This window comes from Lemur catta, chromosome 8, assembly GCF_020740605.2.
Source record: "Lemur catta isolate mLemCat1 chromosome 8, mLemCat1.pri, whole genome shotgun sequence".
NCBI classification, from domain to species: Eukaryota; Metazoa; Chordata; class Mammalia; order Primates; family Lemuridae; genus Lemur; species Lemur catta.
The window spans coordinates 57,114,122-57,129,119 of NC_059135.1; the positions used below are offsets into that span (position 1 = coordinate 57,114,122).

A 14,998-nucleotide genomic window follows, 5' to 3' on the forward strand; every position below is an offset into this window, starting at 1 on the left:
ATCATTTCTAAATGTCCTTTAGAATTATGCGGTTAGGTCACCTCCTTTGCTTTCAAAGCATGGATTTACTCTAATCCTGGGAATCCTAATCTAGCAGTAGCAGGCTTCAAACTTTTGATCATCAGTCACAGTAAAACATGTTGTACTTCAGCTTGGGTATAACTGAAGGAAAGGTTTCATAAAGCGGTTCTTGCCGTTAATGTATTCTGGTGCTTTCCTTCAAAAAATGATGGCCTCTACCCAGTAAGTTGATTTCATGACCAATGGATTCTCACTGGCACTTTGAAAAAACACTGACCTGGTGGAGAGAATAGTAGACGAGGAATAAGGATGTCTAGGGTCCTAATTCTGTGTTTATCAATTAATCTAATCCCGTGTTTATCAATTACTTCAAGGAAAAAAATCCCTTACCCTTCATGAGACCTTGCTTCCTCATTCCTAAAGTGAGGGGTCAGACTTGATGATCTTTAAGGTGCTGTCTACCTTTAACTTTGTTCTTGGTCTCTCTTTAGTTGGAGAACATCTTTGGATTCAGAGTAGGATCTGCCAAGTTGTTTAATGAATGATTAAATCTTTTCATGCTGTGACAATGATCACAGGTCTTGAAGCTTCTTAGTATTTATTCTTTCTAGAGATGAGAAGTAGCCAGTTGTTCCTTAGTCAGCTGTAGTTGTAAAGCAGTAACAGTTGTTTAGTTGTAAAGCTCTCGTAAAAAAATTTCCTACCCCCTCCCACTTTTTAGAATTCTTATTTGTGTCCATATTCTTCGTATGCCCATGGAAGTCAGGAGACTTTGATGATCAAAGACTTAACTGATTATGAGAGGTAGCTCCATATTACATGCACTTGTTTTTGTTCTTTCTGTGAGTTTGTTTTCTTCTTTCTTGTTTTCCAATCCCCCTGATTTGAGAATATTCTAGAATGTGGATTAAGGATGAAGGAGTAGAGTTGTGGGGAGATTTATAGTAGGTAGAGCTGAGGATGGCTTCCAATCAGCAGCTAAAGATGTTTGTTTTCTCTGCTGGATCCTAGGCCTGGTACTAACCAGCTACTTAGCACTTTCTCCGCAGCTCCCTTCTGTGATGGTCTCTTGTTCTGGAGCCTGGAAAATACACTTGGTTATCAGCAGGGCTCTTTGTAGTGTTTGGCTCTGGTATCTGGAGCATTCTGGATTGAACCCAGCGTGCTGTGATCTGCAGGGCCAGTGAGGTCACCCTGGTGGGACCTGGAGTAGCAGCAGATGGGGCAAGTGGTGAGGTTAGGGGGAGGAAGCCCCTTTTAAACAACCTGTCAGTTGCAGCTCTGGTGAGTGCAGCTCAGGTGAACCTTTCCTCTGGGTGGCTTCTCTTTGTTGAACCATATAGGACTGAAGAAAATACTTACTTAGCAGGGCCAAAACAGGGAAGGGAAGGGTGTGTTCTGGCTTCGGGGAAGTAGAACAAAAGCACAGATCTTGGAGTGGGGCAGACCTGACTCAGATGCCGGCTCAGGTACTTATTAGCTGTGTGACCTTGGGCAAGTTTTCTGAGTCCTAGTTTCTCACATATAAAATGAGGCTAATAAAAACGTACAGACTTGTAAGGAGACTTATGTGAGTAAAGTGTGCACTGTGCAGTGGGTGGTCAGTGTGTGGATTTTCTTCCCCAGTGAACACAGGTTGGGCTTCTCTGGATGGGAGTCTTTTTTTTTTTTTTTTTTTTGAGACAGAGTCTTGCTCTGTTGCCTGGGCTATAGTTCTGTGGCATCAGCCTAGCTCACAGCAACCTCAAACTCCCGGGCTCAAAGGGTCCTCCTGCCTCCGCCTCCCAGGTAGCTGGGACTACAGGCATGTGCCACCATGCCCGGCTGATTTTTTTCTATTTTTTAGTAGAGATGGGCGTGTCTCGCTCTTGCTCAGGCTGGTCTCGAACTCCTGAGCTCATATGATCCTCCCTTCTCTGCCTCCCGGAGTGCTAGGATCACAGGCGTGAGCCACTGTGCCCGCCCAGGATGGGGAGTCTGGACATTGGAGGCCTGGGTTTGGAGCATTAGGGTAATCTGCTGGGGTCACCAGGTCAGGGGGCCAGAGCTGATGACGAGGCCACAGGGCAGAAGAAAGGGCAGAGCTCCAGCCCTGTAGACACCCATTTGGGCACTTCCTTGAGGTGGGAAAGCCTTGATTTGCACTAGAGATGCCTTTCTGCCATGACTTTCTGTCACATGTATTAAGAACAGTAATACTGATCTCTCTCTCTTATTGCCAAAAGTCCCCCCACCCTTCCTTTTTATGATGATATTTGAGGACTCATTTCAGAAACATTATCTGAAGAAAAACTTTGGGGAGAAGGTTAGATTGTCACCTCTGGCCCCCTTTGCACATCCCTGAGCACAGGCTGCTTCGCCCGTTGGCTGTCTTGCAGTGGTAGAGGATTTATATTATGCGACTGACATTTTTGGTAGTATTTGCAGAATTGAGATGCCTTAACCTAGGGGCCTTTTAGCCCCTGTGGAATATAAAGCCGATTAGGAGCTCTTTGTGCTCTGCCACAAATCATTACACGTCTACATTTGGCTCTTATAAAATATGGGCAATGACATGACTGTGTCTCTTAGGAGTTTGAGTGCATTAGCTAATGATCATGAAACCTTAGGAATAGAAAATTTATACGAATGGCAAGAGCTTTTGTAATTACACATTTGCATCATTTTGCTTGGCATCCTTGAAAGTTGTGTTTTCAACATGAGAATGCTAGGGTTGATTCCTGTTTTTCTAATTGTAGAGTAAGCTCTGAAGAAATAAGTGCAAAGGGTGCTGAGGACAGATACGCAAACTGTCACAGCATCTCATGGAAGCCCTGATGTAGTCCCAGGCTCCAGTGGTTTGGTTTGGGCTGAGGTGGAAGAAGAGCCTGAGATATTTTACAGGTGCCGAAGTTAGAAATTGCCAGGACCAGAGGATGGAAATGGCTTCCATGCAGGGTTGTGTGTCGATGCTTTTGTCCCTGTGTGTCCTCAGACATAAATTGTCTAGAAGAATCAGTTTTTCTTTTTTCTCTTCCAGATAATCATTTTAGGATTTAAGGGAAACTCTTAATTAAAAAAGATGTCACGTGGTAATGTTTTGAATACCTTGAGTAGAAGACTTTAACAAAAATAGATATTTATGTAGGAAAGAGGCCCTGAGTAGTAACCCCACAGTGTGCCATCTGACAGCTGTTGTTTTCATTCCATTTCAGGCAGCGGAGCGACTGCTGTGGTTCAGGCTGCCCTGTGCAAACCCAGGCAAGAACGTGTAGCAATAAAGCGGATCAACTTGGAAAAATGCCAGACCAGTATGGATGAACTATTAGTAAGTAGAGGTGAAGGGGATACCTGCTGGTTGCTTTTATTAACCTTTGGGTATGTGGAGGTGGGTGGGAGAAGAGCAAAGTCTTATCTTTCCTATTTTGGCACACGTATTTATTTCTTGGGGAGTAACCCCCACTACTTCCTGTTCCCCAGATTAATGAGACCGTGCCTTATCATTGTGTCATATAATGCACACCTTCCTTTGCTTTGACAAACAGTACTTTGCTGGGTCCAAATAATCACCAGGGGGGACTGGTCTCAGTATTAGCATTCCATTGTATTTATCAAAGGTGTATGTTGGTAGGATGACCTAAGATCATGGGATTACTGACTACAGTTTTGGGTGGTAAGCTTCTGGCCCTTAGTATAGAAAGTGACGGAAATATGAAGTATTCCCCATGCTATTTGTTGTTCAATTTGGCTTTCATAAATTACAAAATCACATAAATTTGAGTTATTTTTTAAAAATGCGGTCTAGCTTGTATTTGGCTAATGAGAGCATTTGTTTTTCTTACGTGGCAATTTGTACTTCTTATTCTAAACGAAGTTCATTACAGAAATAATTGGGGCTTGTCAGTGTGGATATGACTGGAGTAGCATTGGTTGGTTGAAGGAACATTTGCTTTTGGCTTAGCTGACTCATTATTAAATGAACAGCTTGGCAAATGGTTATTAGTTGCCCGGCAAACTGTGAAGGGTTTGAGAGTTTAATCTCATAAATATAGTCGTCGTTCTACCTGCCAATTTTCTTTTCTTCCTTTTGGCCATTTATTTGCGGATAATAGAAAACTGCAGTGGAGGAGTTAACTGATTGGTTCTCCCAATGCTAATCCCAGGGCAAATATTAGTCCAATAGCTCCATAGAAGCTACAAAATATAATGACAGTTGGCTCCAAATGAAGAAGGCTTTTGTTACATTCTCCATTGCGAGTGGAATGTCATTAACAAGAGCTTTTTGTCTTTACTGAGAATATAACTTTTATTTCAGGCTTAATTACAGTACACTATAGTATAAATTAAGTACAAGTATAAAGCTGTACTTTTCCAGATCTGTTTGGCCTTACATTTTAAACTAGGCCACACAATGCATAGATTTCATTGGATTGAAACAATAGATTGCCAGCTAAAACTCAGATTAAAGCAATTTAATGTTAATTAAGTTTAATGTTAATTTTTAAAATTTGCGTACATTTAAGATTTTTACCCTCCTCAAAATTTCAGCTTGTGCTTTTGCTCTTACTGAAATTACTACTGTGTGCTGCTTGTCTGGTGCTTGCTGTCTTGGTGACCAATAAAATTGTGCCTTTGTCATCCAACTAGTTTTCAAGGTCACTTTTCCCCGAGTTGGAAAAAGCTTTGAATAAACTGTCAGGAGAGTTGGGTCCTGCTTCTTCCACTAACTTGTTTTTTTAAACTTTAGTTGAGTTACCTAACAGCTCTGTGCTATTTAAAGAGAGAGTTGAATTGGAAGATTTCTAGGATCCCTTTAGGAATCCTGAAATTCTGTGGCTATGCATAAGTGTACATTAACTTTTTTTTTTTTAACTTGGAGTATGCATTTAAGCTTATGCACTGTTTAGAAATATCACTCAAGGATTTGCCCATGATTGTGGTGCACTGTTAGAGGTCTCACAGCCGCCTTTCTGCCACCGGCAGAATACGTGTGAGGTTTGTGTGTGCTTGTGCCTGACAGCTCTGGAGCCAGCCTTCTGGGCTGATGCTGTGGTCTCTGGTCTCTACCAAGCCTCCAGCTGCCCACAGCCTTCATGTTTCCCTTTGCTGGCTTGTCATCAGCTGTCGACCGACAGTGACAGTAGCTGTGTAAGGGTCTGGGTGGAGGTCAGCAGGAAGGCTGTCATTCCAGTCCCTTTCCTTTGTTCCTCTGAGACTGGCAAGCACAGCAGTATCGTTTGGAGGTACTTGTAACTTAGGCAGAGCTGTCTGTCGAAGGACTGGTGCTTTTGTGGCTTTGTACTTCCTCCATTAGTCTGAGGTCTCAGGATTTATGAGTTCGCATTTTAATACTAATTTATTTCTCTCCTTTATTTTTCTCCTTAATGCCCATGTTGTAACAGTATATAGCATGTATGCATAGTTATTTATTTTTCATTTAAAAAGAGATATGGATTTATTGCTTTGATCTTTCCTTAACCTTGAACCTTTGACCTTTTGGTGTCTTGATATATTTAGAAAGCGGAAGAATGGCTGTGATTCTTTAGCAGGTACTACTCCCAGGTTCTTTTCAAACAAAAAGAAATAGAGTTTACAGAATTGCCAGCCTAATGTTGCCAGGCTTTTGTGGCCCAGTTATTGGCACATGAGATTGTGTGGAGAAAGTTGCTGTCGTCCTTTCAACTTTTGATACTGCCGTTGCTTGCAGTTTCATTATTTTGGTGGGTTCACATTTTGGCAGTGTTTGGACATCTGGTATCCTAGTAATCCTTTAATTCCATGAGTGTGTATTATATACAGGTCAGTGCACTGCATCGTCTCACAGACTGTGCCATGTGTTAACTGGAAACCATTGTTCTTAAAAGAAACAATGGCCACTGGGATCTCTGTCTTGTGAGAGTGTTATGTCACAGAAGTCACAATTATCAACTATTTGCTGGCCATTGGAGCCTCTGTCTCCCTGATGAAACTGTATCACCTCCCACCCCCCACCGCCCACTCGCCCCTCCCCTCCCCTCTTGTCCCATAATAAGGTAGGATTTACACATAAAGGTCAGAGTGACGGCACACAACAGTTTGGGACAACAGGCCCTGGACTCTGTTTCTTTTTGTGGTGGAGGCTAACAGTAGATTCTCCTTTTGCCATGCAGTTGGTTCCAGGTTTTGCTAAAAGTAGGATTCCAGTGGTCATGGTTTCTGAAGCAAAGTACTAATTACAGTGTCAACTTCTCTGAGAAGGAAGGCAGGAGAAGAAACGTTACATGAGATCATTAGTGTTAATAATTAATGATTTAAATTTATACTGTTGAAATGAGTGCTGTAATACTTTGCAAAGATAAGTTAGTTACAGATCTAATAGGCATTTATTTATTTATTTGGTAGGTACTTACTGAGTTTCTGTATAGGCTTTGGCCCATAAAAAGGATGAGTTTTGGATGTGCATATGGGAGTACAAGGCTATATGCTCACTAAATATTCATTTTATTAGTAGTTTAACAGCAACTAGATCAGAACACTCTGGAATAAATGTTTTCCCTGGTATGATGTTACTAGCATTTAATTAGTCTAAACTAATGCTCTTCTGTGCATTATTTTGAATTTTCATACGTTTTAGAGTTTGGCCTTTAACTGTATCCTGATCTCTGGGGATAATGATCTTAGTGGTTAAGTTTCCAGGGGCCAAGGAGATGTTGCTGGTTTATTCCATATTCCCGACCATCACATCATAGATGTCTTGATGATTTCTGAGATTTGTTAATCCCACATTTGTTGTTAGCCCCACATTTGTCAGGCCCACCGTGGTATAAGTGACTAATTATAATTAGTTTAACACCCTCTGGGAGATACTTAGAGTTTTAGAGCAGAACTTGTTAACACTGTAATTATTAAACCCTACTAGATGCTAGACACTGAGATAAATGAGGGGAGAACAAAAGAGGGTTCCTGTTCCTTGGAGAGCCCATAAACTAGTAAATGAGTCTTTTCATTTGTGTTTTGGGTTGGTGAGATTTTTGAGCTGGGGATCTTTCTGTACCTTTTCTGTTTGCTTGGAAATGGTTTGGCAGATTGGTGGACAGGTTATTATTCTCTAATAATGTAGTCCATTGAGGGAGTTCTTGCCTTCCAGTACTAAGACATGCTAAATGAGTCTGACCCATTGTCTTGTAGAGTAGTATCTTCTGTGTGAAGATGGCCAAGAGTTTGGTTCTCTGGTTTGTGGTCAACCTCCAAGGTTGGGGAGGCTACCCTAGGGCACACTTGGGCTCCCTTAAAATCCATTACGTGAGTGAAGAATTAATCTGCCTTGTTTGAAGTCTTCTGTCTTTTCAGCCTCCACCACCAGGTGACAAAATGAATTCCGTAAATATAACATAGTCTTTCCTTTTATTTACCCTAAACCCACTTTCTGAGCTTCAGGATACTCTCCTGTATTTTATCCAGGGATTGATGAACATTTTGGTTTTTCACTTTACCTTATGATTTTTAGACTTTAACTACATCCCTCTCAATTTTTTTCTCTAGACTCAAATTGTCGTATTTTTAGTCTGCCTTTGGTATCTAGTCACAGAAAACTCAGCCTGATTTTCTTATCACTACACATACATCAATGCCATCAAAACTTGGAGTTTAATTCTCAGGTGCAGGAGACCTATACTCATAGGAGAAATCATGGCCCAGGGAGTAGGCAAAGTGCTTGTTTCTTTAAGAAAAAGAAAAAAGGATAGAAAGAAAAAAATAGTTATGTGATTACATTATGAAATTATGTAATGCTCATTAAAATATTTTAGTTTATGATGGATGACATATGTGAACAAAGTCATTTCAAAAAAATAATGGCTATAGAAAAGTGACGAATGTTGAACACTGTGAGAGGGGAAAAGAGGTCCCTGGGTCAGGGGACCTGCTCTCTTTGCTTGACTCCTCTGCAGAAGGGCTTACCAGTGACTCTGGAAAATCAGTTTCCCCTCTGGTCCTCAGTGTCCTCATGCGTTCAGTGAGGAATTCTGGCAAAAATTGATTTTCATCACCAAAGTTCTATGATTCTGTGTGTTTAAAAATTCATTCTTTTAACAAATCCCTTTTTAAAAATCACTTTAACAAAAATATTGATTACTATCAAATAATGCTTTATAATTTAGAATAGAGTCAAGTCACTCTAGTATTATGGTGTGACAATAAAAATCCACTGTAAATTCTTAGATTTGGGTACACAGTGTGCCATCATTGCTCCTGTGTACCTAATGAAAGAATTTCCTAGTCATTAAATAGCCTTGAACTGGACAAGTACTGGCATCTGCCCTTTTTTCCTGTATCATCTTTATAAAGGTATTTTGCTCTATCTCACAGGGAGTATTTGTAGATAAAGCAAGAACTTTTTTTTTATCAGAACAAAGCTACTGCCCTCATTTTGCTTTTTGCTAGTGTTCTTTTATTGATTATTTCTACTTTCTCTTGATCTACCACTCCCTCTTTTCCTCCCTCCTCTCCTCCTCCCCTTCCTTCTTTCCTTCCTTCCTTCCACTCCTTAGGGGAATGAGTTAGCTATGATTTGTAGGTTATTTTGGAGACTAAAGCTCTAAATATTTACTTGGCTTAATGATCATTTGAGAGGGATAGTTACCCCTAACCACTATCTGACATAGCTGCTGTCATCCTTTTTAAATTAAATTGTAATATTTAGGAACCTCTGAGCATTTCTCACAGTCAGAAGTTTTGGTTCCCCCCCCCATTCCTCCTTTTCATTGAGGTTTAAGGAAAAAAAAACCTTGTTTGCACTGTTTTAGCAATTTTCTGGAATTATGTTGATACTTTGCAGATCTTGTGTATTATAGAAAGATTATACTGGTCACAAAGCTTCTAGCTTTAAGTTGACCTCAAAACAGTATAATTTTGTATGTGTATGTGTTTTCTTTATTGCATCTATGAAAGCATTTTTCCATTATTTTTGAATTTAGGAACTTTCAAATTAGTAAATTAATTATTCATATCCCAGCTCATTCTGCATCATATGTGGTAAAAAATTGCATTTGGCCGTTTGTTGTAGAGTCTTTTATACTCATGATATGGCATTAAAATGTAAGCCTACTTCACTGAACGTATTAATATTATTTTGAGCATTACAGGTCTTAGCCATTAAGTTTTGTACTGTCATTTGGCTCTTGCCATTTAGCTTTGTATTATTTTCATATGATTTGGTATTTATATTTATGGAAGTATAGTCCAATTGAGGGCAGGATTAGAAATGAAAAATTTTTGGATATTTTGAAGACATGAAAACATTCTTAAGAAATTAGAGACTAACTACTATATGCAAAACTGATTTATTTTTACAGCTCTAAAAATTATATTAGCTTAGGAATATGTATGATTTGGTTGGAGAAAATAATTTTCATTTTTAGAACATCAAATTTCAAAGTCATACCATAGTTTATTCTGATATTAAATACACTAATTGAATTTACTTTTAAGTATTTTTTACATTTGTTAGAAATGGCTTGCTAAAGTGTCTAACATCTCATGCTATTTTCAAAAAGTGAGCGGAAATTAATATTGCAGGGACATTCATGTTTCTGGGCTTATATGTTCTCAGTAACAGAAACCCAGCACATAATCATTTTCAGAGTAGGAGAAAATGGGGAAAGCATGCCCAGATTGAATAGAACTTTAGGTATGTCTCACTTTTCTATACCTACTTGTGTCATCTGCATAGACTTCTGGAAAATGTTGTTGCTTCTCGTGAGACAAATGATTTAGTCCTTGCCTAGGTTATCTTCTTTCTTATTTTGATTTGGTTACTTAAGCTGCTGCTGAAAAGGAGGACTGTGAGATACTCAGGGAGAAGGTTGGAGAGTGTTAGGAGTCATCTCTGCCACTTTTTTTTTTTTTTTTTTTTTGAGACAGAGTCTTGCTCTGTCACCTTGGCTAGAGTGATGTGGCATCAGTCTAGCTCACAGCAACCTCAAACTCCTGGGCTCAAGCGACCCTCCCGCCTCAGCCTGCCAGAGTGCTAGGATGACTGGTGTGAGCCACTGTGCCCAACCCATCTTGGCCACTTATGCAGGAGGGTTTACCCCTGGCAGAACCCCAGATGGCACACAGCACCCAGGCATGGAACAGGAGAGCCCACAAAAGGAAAAAGAAAGAAAAAGACATATTTCACTTTATGTTCTCATCATTTGGTGATGAAGCCAAATATAGCAGTGGTGCCAAAAGTTGGCCTTGAGGTTTCTTGCAGTACAGATTGGCTGACAAGAAAAGTTCTTTCCGTTTCTTTTTTCTTTTCTTTTTTTTTTTTAAGAGACAAGGTCTCACTATGTTGCTCAGGCTAGCCTTGAACTCCTGGGCTCAAGGGATCCTCCCACCTCAGCATCCTGAGTAGCTGGGACTATATAGGCACGAGCCACCGGGCCTCTCTATCTTTTTCTGCTTTTTTCTAGAGATGGGGTCTCGCTCTGTTGCCCAGGCTGGAGGAGTGCAGTGGTGTGATCATAGCTCGCTGCAGCCTCCAGTTTCTGAGCTCAAATGATCTTCCTGCCTCAGTCTCCTAAGTAGTTGGGACCACAGATGGGAGCCACTATTTGTTTTTAATGACATCTTCAACTTGACTCTTTTCAGGATTCCCAGTCACAAACAATTAAATGATCAAAAAGCAGTCGTTGGTACCTGAGTCTGATTCCAGTTCCATGATAGCAACCTCAGAGCTTTCAGAACCCACATAACATCATTACTGTCTGTTGAAGAACTTTTTCAGCTAACTCTGAAAGAAAATGGCTCCTCTCTATTAAGTTTTCTTTTAGTATTTCAGTATCATTATTTTATTCTTTGCGTTCTCCCCCTTGATTCTTTTGAAGAAAATAATTATACATTTCCAAGCAAAATTCTTCAATTTTTTAAGACAGTTTTTGCAGAGCGTCCAATTTCGTGACATCATAACCAAGCAAGTAGGCCCTGGAATGTTCGTTCTCTTCTGTTAGCTAGTAGGTGTTTGCCCGTGGTGATTTCCCTGCTGCTTTCAAGGAATTTTCCAGACCTCCAACTGCCATGACATTTTACACTTTTACAGCTACTCTCTCTAGTTTTAAAAATTTATCTACAAATACCGATTAAGTCTGTCAGAATTCATGCTTCCTTTTTCCTAATTTCTTAAAATGTTTCCCTGTCTTCAAAATATCTACATTTTCCATTTCTAATCCTGCCTTTGATTGGACTCTACTTTTTTTTTTTTTTTTGAGACAGAGTCTTGTTCTGTCACCTTGGCTAGAGTGCTGTGGCATCAGCCTAGTTCACAGCAACCTCAAACTTCTGGGCTCAAGCAATCCTCCTGCCTCAGCCTCCCGAGTAGCTGGAACTACAGACACACACCACCACACCTGGCTAATTTTTTCTATTTTTAGTAGAGACGGGGGTCTCACTCTTGCTCAGGCTGGTATCGAACTCAGATACCAAATCACACGAAAATAATCACAAAGCTACGTGGCAAGGGACATTTGTTGATTCATTTGTAAGTGGTACAAGATAATATTTGACTCCCCTTTGAACAGGTTTTTCTCTGCTGGTCCATTTCCTTTAAAAGAGGGAGGAGTTTGCTGCATAAATGGTATATAATTTTTTATAATTAACAAAGCTCACAATAACATTTTTCATGATTGAAAATGACAGTACAGAAAAATACACTGCCCTTGTATGTAAGAACTTTGCTAATATTTTTCTTACATTTCTTGGCTGACATTTGAAATCACTGAAATTTATTTATGTATTTTTTAAACCTGCTACTTACAGTATTTGGTTGTTTATGAATATTGATTAGGGTACTTTTCGTAATGATGTTAATGTTATGGAAGTGAATGCTGGAGAATGACTTTCTAAAAAATGTTTTTATTTAGCATGGTTACCCTCATATCATTTAAGGAATTTTTTAAATGCTTGGAGGGTATTGCATACGTTTTAAAGATGTATTTGGTCATCTCTTGCATTTGGAAATACATGTTTTGTTTGATGGTATTTGTAAATCATATATATAGATTTCCTTTTTAGATTAAATTGGAGTGTGCAAATGTGCCTAGGAGCTTAGATGTTCCTTTCGCCATTTTGTTGAAAGAAAGGTGCATCTCAGCAATTAGCTGGAAAGCAGGAGTTCTCAGCCTTGGCTGCACGTTAGATTCACCTGGGAACCTCTGAAGCTTTTTCATTCCCAGGCTGTATCCTAAACCAATTTACATCAGCCTCCCTGGGGCTGGGACACAGATGCTGGTTTTTCAGAGCTCCCCAGGCAATGTCAGTGTATAGCAATGGTCAAGATCTACTGCTTTAGAATAAAGTTAGAAATAGTAACTCCTCAGATTTAACTGCACATGTTGTTGGAGCTTGAGTAGTCTGATTTCTTAACTAAGTACCCGAATAGGATATTTTGCCACCATTGTCAGATAAAGAAGAATTTATTTAGGATTTACATAAGTTGTGCAAATATGCTAATTTGGTTAAGTATAGTTTAATGTTTTGAATTCAGAATCCAGTTAAACTCTTCCTTTTCGGTAACAAAAGCTCTTTCCTTCAGTGCTTTGTGAATCTCATGGTCTCAGGGACAAAAGAAACAAGGCTTTAACTTTTTCCTAATTCTTATATCTCAAAACTTGTATTGTTTCTCTTTGTTCTGAACCCTTTGTATAAGTACATATTTAGACTCTAGACTCTTTATTCCAAAAGAGTTTGAGGCAGCTTACCAGGATACATGAAGTACGACAAGGTGGTATAAATTGAACACAGGGTGAAATAATTAGGAAAAGCACAGATCGGTACAGTGTAGAATCAGTGAGTGAAGCTAAAAATTTGTGACCGAATTGATCTGTCCACGTGTTACTGGAAACTCCTTGAGCCAGCAGGGCCAATGAGTGTGTCTTGTGACATTTCTATAGGAAAAGGTGAATGCTGCTGGCAAGGTCTGTCTCTCTGTGCCTTTGAGGCTTAGGAACTTGGGACACCTGAGACACACCTGAGATGAGTGATCAATGTGGGGATGCTCACATGCCAGGAAGGAACTGAGACATCGAGAACAGGAGACTATATTAACTTTTAACATTTGTGTTATGTGCTAGGCATCCTGCAAGGAGCTTTATGCATCTCATTTTGCTTATTTCACAGTAATTTTATGTAGTTGGTAGTATAAATCTCATTTTACAGAAAGGGAAACTGAGGCTCAAAGATGGAGGATAACCTGCCTGAGTAATCAAGCCAGCTGTGACTTCGAGTATAGCCCTTCTTAAGTATTTTCTGGAAGCTCAGATGCTTGTTAATATCAGTTCCTGCTTAACCTCAGTGCTATTTATAGGAGAAATAATATTTTTTGGGGGGATAACAAAGGCCATATAACAATATGAGAAAATCTCTCATAAATATTTAAACATAGTTTTTTTTTTTCATTTTTACAGTTTTATTTTGGGGGGAGTCTTTCCCAGCCCTTCATATTTCCAGGGTAGGATACTTTATGTATTCTGTATTCCCCACCAAACCTAGTATGCCCCTCAGAAGAGGCCTGTGCCATGCTCTGGTTTGGCAGATTTTGAGGGGCTGGCACAGCAGCAGTGTGTGGGTGTCCCTCTTTGATTTGTCTTCCGCCCACAGGGCTCACAGGAGAGGGGCACTGGCGTGGTTGCCACTTCAGTTTTAGCAGTTGGGGAGGGCATGTTACTTGCTGCCCATTTTGGGTTGGTGTTCCTGCTCTTGTGCAATTGCACTTGTGATGCATTTCAGATAAGGCTGCATGAACAAACCCAGCTCTCTAAGCCATAGAAAAGATTAAACACTGTGCCATGGCTTGGTTTGGCACTTGATGACATGTCTAAGGCTTATTTCATTGGCTTCTAAGGGAGCCACTTTGTCATATTCCTTGACTATATTTTTGGCAAATGTGTTTGCCTGGATTTCAGACTTCTGTGATTTCTTCCAACTTTGACCCCTTGTTTTTCTGTCTCAGTGAATTTTTCTGCCCTTGTGGAATTCAAACCACTTTAGTACTACAGTCTCCCTTATTTCCAGCTTTGTTTCTTGTCCCTCTCCTCCAGTCTGACTTGGCCAGGAGGCGCTGTTGGCCCGACCTTCTGCTTGGCGCTTTTGACCCTGTCGCTGTCATTGTGACAGCCTGTGCGCCTTCCTCTCATTCCTTCAACCCTGGTGCCTCTCTGCCTTCCTTCAAAGCTCAGACGACTGCTTTGCCTCTCAAAGTCTGGTTCCCGGACCGACTGCATCAGGACCGCATGGAAACCTGTTAGAATGCAGATTCTCAGGCTCTGCCCCAGCCCTTCTGGATCGGAATCTGCATTTTAGCGCGTTGCTCAGGCAATCTGTGTGCACATCCAAGTTGGGAGGCACTGCGCTCACGCCTCTACCATGAGCTATGGCCTAATTAAGGGAATAGGGCATTAGAACTCATTTGTTCTGTAGGAGAAATTGGCTAAAACACTTGTATTAATTATCTCAATTTGTTCATCTTTGGGCAATGCTTTGGTCATTTTTAGGGATAGGGACAAATGAATATATTTGGGAATAAATGTCTTTTCCTTAAAGAAGTTAAGGCATCGGGAAAAGCTTGGACAATTTAGTTGGTAGATTCTTAACCAAGGAAGGATCCAAATAGCAGCCATCATCACTATTTTGAAAAGAAATGGAGGGGGTAGTTTTGGGGAAATCTTATTTATATTTTTCAAGTTATTTTCTTATAGTTTTCTAGAAGGCAAATAAACAAAAAGTTTATGTATAAACTAAAATAAGGGTTAGATAGGCCTGTAGAGTCTGTCTCTATCCCATTTGTGGAAACATTACTTATTGTAGGGGTCAGTGGTAGTGCAGGTGACAGCCGGGCTGCGTGGGAGCAGGACTCGGGGGTGATACGTGGTCAGACTGACGCAGGTCCCCTCTCGGGCTCCCTACCCCTTCTTTGACCGGTCTTACGCTGCTCCTTTGGTTCTTTCAGTATGGCAGTATCTGTGCCATTTTAAATTCCTTT

The 14,998-nt window shown here is 40.3% G+C and overlaps 1 protein-coding gene across 2 annotated transcripts in view; it reads left to right on the forward strand.

Annotated features, from left to right (window-relative positions):
* The window catches only part of STK39 (serine/threonine kinase 39), a 271,677-nt gene that overhangs the window by 53,621 nt on the left and 203,058 nt on the right, over positions 1-14,998 (forward strand). For both annotated transcript variants that reach the window (XM_045559830.1, XM_045559831.1), the window contains exon 2: positions 3,216-3,328. In XM_045559830.1, the coding sequence (XP_045415786.1) occupies positions 3,216-3,328 (113 nt within the window). The remainder of the gene's footprint in view (positions 1-3,215; positions 3,329-14,998) is intronic.